General features: G+C 41.6%; 1 protein-coding gene across 1 annotated transcript in view; it reads left to right on the top strand.

Annotated features, from left to right (window-relative positions):
- The first annotated feature begins 393 nt into the window (after positions 1-393).
- MND1 (meiotic nuclear divisions 1) overlaps positions 394-10,965 on the top strand; it is a 43,544-nt gene continuing 32,972 nt past the window's right edge. Inside the window, exons 1-4 of the mRNA XM_074865090.1 lie at positions 394-456; positions 2,808-2,873; positions 3,701-3,758; positions 5,541-5,689. Coding sequence (XP_074721191.1) covers positions 454-456; positions 2,808-2,873; positions 3,701-3,758; positions 5,541-5,689 — 276 coding nt within the window. The 5' untranslated portion in view covers positions 394-453. The remainder of the gene's footprint in view (positions 457-2,807; positions 2,874-3,700; positions 3,759-5,540; positions 5,690-10,965) is intronic.

Genomic DNA, 10,965 nt, shown 5'->3' with positions numbered 1-10,965 from the left:
CTGTTTTTCTTCCTGGCTTCACCTGTCTGAGTGCTTATGAGAAGCGGGGTTTTTTTAAAAATAAAATAAATTAAAAAAAAACCACAAAAAACGTAACAGAATTATAATACATGAAATGAGAAAAAAGTGGCAACTTGCTTTCTGGTACGCCAAGACTGCTTTATAAAAATGCAGAGATCTACTCCTTGGCTGACTGCACACGGTATAAAAACCAGAACATAACATTACGCATTTTTCCTTCCCCTCAATTCGGTTCTGTGGCGCAATTCGGCCCCGTGTGCTTCCGCGCGGCTGGGAGAGGCCGCAGCACCGCCCCAGCCCGGCCGCGGCTCCCCGCCGGGGGTGGCGGGGCGGGCGGTAGACGGCGCTGGACCTGCGCAGGCGGCCGCTTCCTTCCCGGTGGCGCCGAAATCAAACCCCGCCGCCCGCCCGCCCGTCCGCGCCAGAGGTGACATGGTAAGCGGCGGCCGCGGCGGGGCCAGCCCCCCGCCTGCCTTCCTCCCGCTCCCGCTGGCAACGTGAGACGGTGCGCGGTGCCGTGCCCGGGCCGGGCACTTAGCGAGGCTGCGGGACCGGCATGGCGGGCGCGGCGGCGGCGGCGGCGCCGGTCGGGGCTGCGGGAGAGGCGGGGCAAGCCGGCCGTTGCCGCGGTGACGGTGGCCCGCGCCTCGCCTTCCCGCCGCCCCGGCGGCCGTTGAGGGAGGGCGGCGGGAACGGCCCCCTGGGCCCGCGTCCCCAGCGGCGGCCGCTGGGCAGCAGCAGGGCTCCTGCTCCCCAGAAGCACGCGCGGCGCCGGGCCCGCGGGTGTCGCGTTACCACGGTGTGGGCCATTCCCTCCTTTGGTTTCCCGAAGGGCGATGTAAACCGAAGTGGCGCCTGGAAGAGCAGGCCCCGCCACTGAGGCTGGAGGGGGGCACGGTGCCCGCTCGTCCTGCCCAGAGCCGCAGTGGGGCCGGGGTGAGCGGGCTGGGCCGCGCTCTTGCCCGCGGGCCTGCGGCAGTGGCTGCCAGCTGGAGGAATCCGCAGTTCTCCGGCGCGCTGAGCAGCGCCGTGTGCCCCTGGCTGCCTTCAGTTAGCGGGGGTGACCGCAAAGCCCGTGTGGTTTATGTTCGTGGTGTGGAACACCTGGCGAGGAGGTAGAAGAGAGAAATCAACGTGAAAATTAATAAAATTTACCTAGAAAACGCATTGGTTTGTTACTTTTCTCAGTTTGTTGGAGTGCTGGTGTGAAACCTGGCACCTGAGGGACGTAGCTAATAAGCACATGCTTTCAGAAACGCTGCTTAAATTTCACATCGTGTGCGTATGTATGGCTTTTATTCCTCTTGCTGCTGCTGGTGTTAGCGCTGTTTGGGAAGGCAGGGAGAAAGAAGTTTGATCAGTCTTTTCTGTTCATGCTCCTGCTTGCATGCACATGCTGACTCCAGGTTCTGATCCTGTGACACACTGACATCATAGGTGACAGCTCTGTTCAGCACTGATGTAGGGCATCACTGGCTAAAGCAGAAAGGAGGAGACTTTAAAAAATATTAGTACTGCTTTTGTTAAATACAATACTGAATTGCTTCTGTTCACGTCTGTGTTATTGTAGCTGCATGAGCCAGCTTTTCAATTTATTTTTAAAAATCTAAATCAGTCTGGCCGTTTTGTTCTTGATGCACACTTTAAATGTTGTGCTGCCCTACTGTGTGATTTATTTAAGAAGAAAGTAGTAGTTAAGAAGTAAAAAATATTGATTCCTTTCTGTTGGAGCTTGGAAACAAACCCATGTTGTGTTTCTTAATGCACCATGTTATTAGAATCCCTGCTTCCATTGACTCAAGGGCAATAATAATTTTTTTTTTTAAAGGGAGGCCTTTTTCTGCCAACATCCTATTTTGCTCTTTCTATCCACTTTTCAGTTTCCTGTAGCCACGCACAGCAGTGCAAGGTCTCACAGCTGTGAAGCAGAGCATGGGATGAGGGGAAACATTCCGGATTCATGTTATGGCCACTGCGTTTGGGTTGTTGAGGACTGTGCTAAATGCTATTAATAAGACTCCAGTTCTCTGAAATATTTTATATCCTAATTTTATAAGAAGCATGTCAAAATAGCATCTCTGAAAGTGATCAGAGGAGGGTATTTCTCAGTTTTGTATTACTGGTAGCAGTTTGCAAGTAGTAATTTCTGCCTTTCGCTTCTGTTTCAATACCTATTATTCACTGCTTGGTCACGCAACTGCAGAGAAAAGAAATGAACAGTTTTTAAAATGTGACTTTGAAATTATAAAGTTGGGTAGGAAATTTGAAGAAGGACGTAGTTCCTCAAAATGTGCTTTATCTCCATAAAAAAAGTCTAAATGGCTTTCATCTCCCACTAGTGGCTCTGTATCACAAGATAAAAAACAATTCTAAACAAAAAACCCAAAAGATATTCCTTCTTACCTTTTTAAGGACTATTAAACATTTGGGTGAGTTGCTGAGAACTGCTATAAATACGTGTTTTCAATCTAGTAAGGTAAAACAAGGAACCGTTGGTATGCGAAGAAACATTGAGGATTAAGCTGGATTGGGCTGCATGAAAGGTTGGCTCCAAATTTAGAGTATAGGTCCCTCAGTTTAGTAGATTGCAAGTGGATTAGGTTGGTGTAATGATTCTTTGGGAAGAAGTAGTTTATCTGAAAGTCTGGGGTTAGTGGTAAGGTATTTTAAAGGATGGCAAATATAACTTAGAGGTAAATAGATTTGAATTCTGAGCAGATGTTAATTATTAAAATGGATGAATGTGTTGGGTTTTGTTTGTTTGGGTTTTTTTTTTCCTATTCTAGTCCAAGAAAAAAGGCTTGAGCTTTGAGGAGAAGAGAGTTCGCATGATGGAGATCTTTTTTGAAACAGTAAGTAACTTGTAATTGTCTTGCATCTTACATTGGTGGGAAAATGGGGCCTAAAAGGAGCTTAACTGTAGGTGTAGATGAACTGTGTATGTCCTGCTACACATCTCTGATGCCCTGTGTCATCAATGTGTGTATAAATTACAGGGACAGAGCTTGGTTCATGTAGCTTCTGATGAGGTGGCTCATCCCCAGGTGGAGCCAAGGCACAAAGATGCACAGCAGATATTAAATGCTTCACATGCTCCTTATTGAAATCTTCGCATTTTGAGTCTGTTACCATAAGAGGGATAGCAAGAGATTAGGAAGTATCTCACTGCAGTTTATGGGAGGAGGAAGAAATTTGTGTTAGAAAAAATGAGAGCAGACCTGGGAGAGGAAACGTGGAGATCCAAAAGCAGAGCTACAGTTATATTGGTGAAATACTGTTGGAAGTGTGGGAAAAACAAAACAGTGAAAAAACGTAATCCACAATATTTCCCCTATTAAAAAAATTATTGTGATATTTGAGTACTTGAGCGATGTGGTGCATCTGGTGCTGACAATCTAACCTGGACTCTGTCTGCTCTAAGGAGTTTACAGTCTAACTTGAGACAAAATATGTGGACTTTAGAGCACCAAAGAACAGGGCTTGTTACAATAATAGTCCTTTTAAAATTTTATTTAATTCTCTAATTCTGTTGAGGGATATGCACCCTGTTTCCCTAGCAAGACATAAACATGCAGTGTATTTCCTCTTTGCTTTTGTTGGCATTGATTTAGTGTAAAAACCACTCAGGCTTAGATGATGCTGTCATTTGGAGCTAAAGTGGCTTTTATGTTTTGCACAGAAAGACGTGTTCCAGTTGAAGGATATAGAGAAGATTGCTCCTAAAGAAAAAGGGATTAGTAAGTGTTTACAAAAGTTATTTCTCTTGAGCCATTAATCATTTTTTGGGACAGGTCATGCAGTGTAAATTTTCCTGGCTACAATTTTAGGTTTGTGATTGTAATAACGAAAAAAAGTACCTGGTCAATGGCAGGGTTGAAGCGTTAAAAGTGACATCAACAGCATACTCCTACCTCGGCTGGCTAATGTTTGTCACTTGTGTTAGACATTAGGGCCAAAATGGGAAATAACTCAAGTTAACCACTAAAACAGGAGATGGGGTTTTTCTCAGGCTCTGAGATGCCTGACTTGCAGTGACTTTCAAGTGTATGTTTTTATGTGTACTCAGGTAGTGAACAGAGGATTTAAATGTATGTCTGTAATGTCACAAGATATCTTAAATGCTAGTCCAGATGTACACGGTCAATGTTCTGTTGAGCTTTTCACCCCCAGAAATGGCTGGACAGCTGTAAATGGAAGGGATTTGTCTCTTCAGTGAAAGCCTTCCTGATGAGATCCACTGGTTTAGGATTAGGTCCCGGAGGATTTACCTTATGCTGTTGAGTTGCTCTCTGCTTCCTTCTGCTTCATTCTGCTTCCTTCTATGTTCATTGACAAAAGCGGGGCAAAGCATAGTGTTTGGGTAGTTGCCACTGTCCTTTACTAGCATATCTGTGGCACCACAAGAGTAAATGAATCTGTTGAAACAGCTGCAGACATGTGAATATCGCAAAGCAGTGTTTTTCGGTTATGCCAGCAGCTAACAGAGACACTCGCAGGCTTCTGAAAAGATGTGCTGTCTTGATTGGTTTGTCAATGCATGTGTTTAATTGTAATTTGCAGGAAGACGATGCAAAATAGTAAATACAAGCAGTGGAATTTAATATTTAAAAATCTGGAGTGTAGAGTTCCTAAAACCATTAACGTCTTTGAATAGTCCAAATTCATCCTGCTTCTGCATATGAAGGCATTTAGTTACACAACCCAAGCCCCGGTTACTCTGAAAAGAAAAACGTCTAGCCTGTGGAAACGCCCCCATACTGGCATCCAGCCTATAGCTTCCAAAAGATTGGATGTTCCTGTTCTGGCATCCCCTTTAGAGTTGAAATTGAAAGTCAGACACTGAAAACCATAAATTAGCTCAAAAGTCTTTATATCTGCAACACTTGAGGATAATAATAACCACTTTGCTTTGTTGAACAGTTACCATTTTTACAATGGTGAATTATACCACACATTTGCTAGAAAATGATTAAGTTCAGAAATGTTTTGGATCCTTCTGACTGCAGATGACTTTCTGTATTGGATCTGAATATAATTAAAAGTAAAATCTGCCCCTCCTGAGTCTGTAGACAGATGGCTTTAATGCCTCTGCTGCTGTTAAATACTTCGATAAGCATTACAAAGTGAAATGTAATTACACTCCTAATCAAGAAATTATAAATTAATCCATATTAGAATTAGGATTGCAAGACAACTTCTTGAGTACCCTCTCATGAGTTTGTTATGGTATTGTACTGTAATATGCATGTATGTTTTATGATACTCATGAGCGGTGTTTTACAAACCATCTGGTAGCAGACTGTACAGAATAGCAGCCTTTATATATGAACTGCTGATTTCAAAGAGATTCATCCCTTCAAGTGAAGCATCAGGCATAATGTCCTCTTGAAATCTTCCAGCTAGCTGACACTGTAGTAAAATATTTATACAGATGATTGTAGATGATGGCTTATGGTGTTCATAATTCTCCATACTTTAGATACTACACAGTTCTAATTTGATGTTTTTGCTTTTATTAGCCTCAATGTCAGTGAAAGAGATTCTGCAAAGCTTAGTTGATGATGGCATGGTGGACACTGATAGAATTGGAACTTCCAATTATTTCTGGGCTTTCCCAAGTAAAGCTCTTCATGCCAGGAAGCGTAAGTTGGAAGAATTGGAGTCTCAAGTAAGTCTCTTTTAAGGAGAGTACTTGTTTACCTGAATGGGTTTACTGTTTTCTTATAGCCCTTTGTCATTCTTGTTCGTATCATGTGCTCTCACGTGTGTGTGTGTGTGCGTGTGCACACACACACACAGATTTTACTATAGGAATCATTTGGCACGCATGGTATGACATTCTCATTATCTTGCTATCACATCAGAAAAGTTTGGGAGGTTCTTGTTGGAGCTTGAGAAGACTTTTTGTCTACTTGCTGCTGAAAGCATGAAGCAAAACATCATTTAAGGACTTTAAATATTTAGCCAGCATATGCTTTTATGTGTCTTTTTTATGATGTAGGCCATCATGTGGTAATGATCTAAAAGCTGTGAGAGGACTGAAATGCATAACCCGAGTAAATGTGGCAATGGTTTCTACTTATGGCCATTGTGCTTTCCTCTCTGCTTTTATCAGTAGCTTAATTTGTGAGCGCTTGTGTAATCCCATATTGCACTTTTATTAGGAGAGAAGAGCTGGTCATGATCTTCTGCAGAAGAGCAAGGCATCTTTTGTTGCAACACTGCTGTTCTGCTGATCTGGTTCTTTCCTACTTTTTAGGGACTGTCTTTCTTGCTTCTTTTAATTGAAGTGGGAAAGTATCTGTTCACCAGTTTATTTGCAACTGGAGTACATGACAACAAGATCAATAAAGTAACTTTATGGTCTTACTGAACCACAACACTGCCAACTTTTCCCGTGCTTATTTAGCATTATGTCCATTCATTAAAGAATCATTTGAATTAATACAAAATTATTGCTAGCATCTGAATGTTTTTACAGACATTATTTTCTTTAGGCCTAGCTCTGGTATCATCATTGCCATCTTATGTACAGCATTGTCAACTTCAGCTACTTCTTTAAAGCTCCAAATAAATTGTATAAAAATACGCTTTTTTTCCCCAGCTTGAATTGAAAAAGCAGTTTGTGAATCTGAAGACTGTTCACCAAAGCAGATTAAATAGCCTGGTCAATGCAGTTGAAATTCTTGTTTATGCATAGTGTAGCTTGACCAGCTGAGAGGTAACCTTGTCAGTTATCCCTTGCTATGCTGTCATTGCTTGTAAATCTTAGTCATTACTAAACTGAAAGAGTCCAGTCCACCATTCTGTTTTAACCAACATAAGATCATTTCCCTTTGTCCTGAATGTTTTCATTACTGGCCTGGGTGCTCTAGATGGCTATCCAAAGGCATGTTGTGTGTCTGCTTGGGTGGATCTGGCAGAGGGAGGAGAGAGTACTTGTACTCTGTCACATGCCCAATCTGGTTGCTGCAGTTTTCAAGATTAAGAGTAAGACCTGCTAGAACTTTCACTTCCTTTCTCCTTATTCGCTAACTCATGTCATTTTTATGAGCCAGTGATGCATTCAGGTCTCTGTGGCAGTAAGGAGGAAGTACTGCAGTCCTTCCCATCAGTAACTGGAACTGTGTATTTGACAACCTTTCAGGCAGGTACTTCGGATGAGTTGGAGAGTGCCACTTGAGATGGCTCTTGTGGTACTGCATGGGTCATCAGAATGATCAACTTGTATTTCAGGTTCTGCCATTGACTTGCTCTATGTTTTGAGTAACTTTCTCAGCATCTCAGGCGACCGTTAGTATCATGGATACAAACTGTACCTTGTATGTACCAAGACTTGGTTATTATTAAGTTGTCCCACTGATAATTTTGTCTTCTTTACTGCTTTTGTTTTCACAACTCAAATGAGTCCGGACATTAAAAACTTCCCCGATTTATCTAGATATGCTTGTACCATTTTCAGGCATGGACTTAGTCTGGCATGACTGAGCTTAAGTTCATTTTTATTGACTGGTAGTAACAATGCACTGATTCCTACTCCAGTGAAGTTCCATTTGTCTGAAACAGATCAGTTTAACTCTGCACTGACTTGGAACTGAGTTTCCTAGTAAAGTTACTCAACTTATTAGTATATTCACCAGAGTTTAGACTGGGCTACTTACTCTGCCAGAACATAAATGCCAGCTGAGCAATTGGACAAACACATGCCAAAACTCCTGCTTTGTTCACCAGACACCCTGCTGCCACTGTCTTGTTGAATGCAAATGGTTTGCTATTGGATACTTTCTATTTTTGCTCATGCTGCATTTTCTAGCCAAGTAGTTGAATGAAGGAGTTGATATTTGTTGTCTTTGCCCTTGGGCCCAGTCCCATCATGAATTTTAATGATAATTGATCAAGCAGGTCTCTGGTATACCCTGATGAATATCTTCCTTGGAATGTCTTGCAGAATCTGCCTAATGTGCTCCACCATATGTATCCAGGGGTCATCTACAAACATATGCTGTACTGCTTTAAATGTACTGTTACATTATTAAACATAAACCCATCTATTATTATGGAATTATAATAGGCATGCATTTATTGTATTGCAATGTTATTTTATGGTTATTTCTGTGTAGGAAATAAACTATGCTGATATAAACAGTTTTGCAATATAAAACTATTCCAGTTGAAGAAATAGTTTTGTTACCGGATCCTTATTTGCAAACCAAGTCCTGCTCCTAACATATGGGCTTACTGATATAAAAGAGCTTTTTTTGGACCATGTTATGAGTCCTTAAAAATACTCATACTCATTGCCTTGCTTTTCTGATGAGAATGGAAATGTTTCAGCATTTCAGGGAAAAACATTTTTCACTAGCTGAAAACAACTTCTCCGTTGACACAGTGGAAAGGTGGCATTTTCAATGAATAGTGCTCTGGACATTTCTACAAGATGATAACAGATTCTGTCTGTGAGTCCAAGTTAGCTGTTTTAGTGTTTGTATTCTTCTTGATGTGAACACATACAGATTTTCTTAAGGGTTTCTAAATCCAGTCATCGAGTATCACAAAACTTCTTGTCAGAACATGCAAAGCAGAGGAAAAAAGTAAGCTATTGTACTGTTCCTGTTGCACGGTGCCTGTCTTTGATCATTCCTGTATAGAGCTTGTGGCATGCTGAGAGACATGTTTTCTTCCTGTCTCTTGTCCAGATCACTTGTTAACTACATGAGTTGGTCTTTCTTCAGCAGTTAAAAGCTGGAACTAAGCCACCTTATGTAAAGCACAAGTTTAAAAATCTAGCAATTCAGCTCATGCTGCAATTAAGGCTTTTTACCAGGAGGCAATATCTTTGTTTGCTGAGGGCATGGGTAAGTAGTGAAGGGAAAGGGGTGATCCTAAATGCTGAACTGATACATTTGAAAATAACATGGAGGAGCAGAACAAGCTTCTCCAAGATGCAAATTCCCTTATTTGTAGCGCTGCGGCTTATGTTTGACAAGTTGGGCCTGCTACAAGACCTTTTGCCTGCATACAATGGTACTTCATAATATTTTAGCCAAGTTGCTCGTAGTTCTCTGCCCCTTACAGAGCTTGTGATTGTGGGGAGACTGGTTTAGGAACTGTTCTTGAAAGAAATTTTTTGTTTCAGATTTTTAGTGATTATTGAGCCACACCCCAATTTAGAGACTCAGTAGCACAGAAGTCCGACTCGGTATTTGTAATGAAGACCAAGCCAGTTCTGTCTGGATGTTTCAAGTTGCACCTCACAGCGGTTGTGTATACCCTAGATTTTTTTCAGGAATTATTTATTGCATCATCAGTGTGATGCCCTTGTGCAGAGATATGGCAACTGAAAACAATGCTTGAAATAAAGTTTCTTTTGACATAGCTTTCCTCCCTACCCCCATTTTTTAGCTTTCTTTTGTGGGGGTAGGTGTTTGGTGAGGGGAGCTAACCTCTAAACTGACATATATGGCAAATCTTCTGCTGATCTGGTTACGATTAGGATCTTGGTGCTGCTCTCTAACCCAGGCTTACTGTTCAGACTTTGTCCTGTTTTTCTGAAAAGCAAAGACAGTGAATATCTTTAGTTTGTGTACAATCTGTTGCAATTTTTTTCTCTGATAGCTCACAGAGTAAAAATTGCTAAGTAGGTCCCTCTGTATTTTGTATTGGTTTGTTTTGCAGTGGCATGGCTGCTCTTAAAGGTTTATGCTTTCTGCCAGTTGCTTATTGTTCACCTCATGCTTATCAGCTGTGAATTGGACCACTGAAAAAGTAAAAGATGTTGGAAGTTGTATTTTGGTTAGGTGGGTTTATAGTTGCATCAGTACAGCTATGAGATGGTGAAAGTAAAGCAAGGGGATTGAGAAGTATTGTTTTAACAAGGTTCATAAATGGAGAAATTTTTAATGGAACTTCACCTTTGTCAAGAGACCTGTGGAAGCTTTACTGAGAGCACTAGGGTTTTTTTTCCTTCCATAAGAAAAGCTGAAAGAATGTGGTTTTATTCTTTATCAGTATTTTCCTGGCAGTCAGATTCTGAAGTTTTGAATTACCTATGATCAATTATCATTTTGACAAAATGAGATGTTTATTCTTGGCATAACAATACTGGAAGCTTAGGGTTTTTATTAAACTAATGAAGAATTTGACCTATGCAGTGTAAGCAGAAAGATCATCATTTATGGATGATTCTGCTGTCTTTTGTTGATTTCATAGCATGCATAAAATGGGGAGACTGGAGATGAGCAACCCCAGCATGTTAATCACAGTCACATTCGATCTCTGACAAGAGCTGCTAGTACTTTTCAAATAATTAGCCCCCTTGCATGTTTGGATTTTGTGTTGTTCTGATGTATGTGTTGCTACAGAAGGGGTGTGAACGTGAAGGATATGTTACCTGCTGAAGAAGAGAAGGCAGTTATGCAACCAAAACCTTGACAACAGTTATCAGTTAGGAAATGGCATATCAGTGAGTGAGGAAAAGAGAAACCTTTCTGGCATAACCTTAGTATAAACAGATTCAGCTTAGATTTTCTTTCATTTTTTCATCTGCATCTTTGGTAAAACACTTGCAACTGTGCTGTCTGTTTTAGATAAGGTCAATTAACGCTTGCTTGTATTTTGCTTTATAGTGGCTTGAATTAACTATTAATTAAAGTAACTGGTAACAGTGAGGCCTTTTTCACCCAAGAGCTGATGAGTCTGCAAACCACAACCCTCAGAAGTCATAAGGAGTGTCCCATCTCTCCAGCACATTGTCTGCCATAGCCAGCGTGACTGGGGGGATCTCGGCTGGTTTAATACTGACACTACAGGTCTTAAGGGAGGCAGAAGCAGTTTCAGTATCCTTGGTGACACTGAAGAGTGTCTGGCATTAAGTATGACAGGGGTATATGCTCGAGCCATAAGGTCATAGAGGATTGCCACAGCATAATATATTTTTAACAGATA

This window comes from Strix uralensis, chromosome 4, assembly GCF_047716275.1.
Source record: "Strix uralensis isolate ZFMK-TIS-50842 chromosome 4, bStrUra1, whole genome shotgun sequence".
Classification (NCBI taxonomy): domain Eukaryota; kingdom Metazoa; phylum Chordata; class Aves; order Strigiformes; family Strigidae; genus Strix; species Strix uralensis.
The sequence above is the reverse complement of the archived record's forward strand: the minus strand, read 5'-3'. Positions and strand labels throughout refer to the sequence as shown.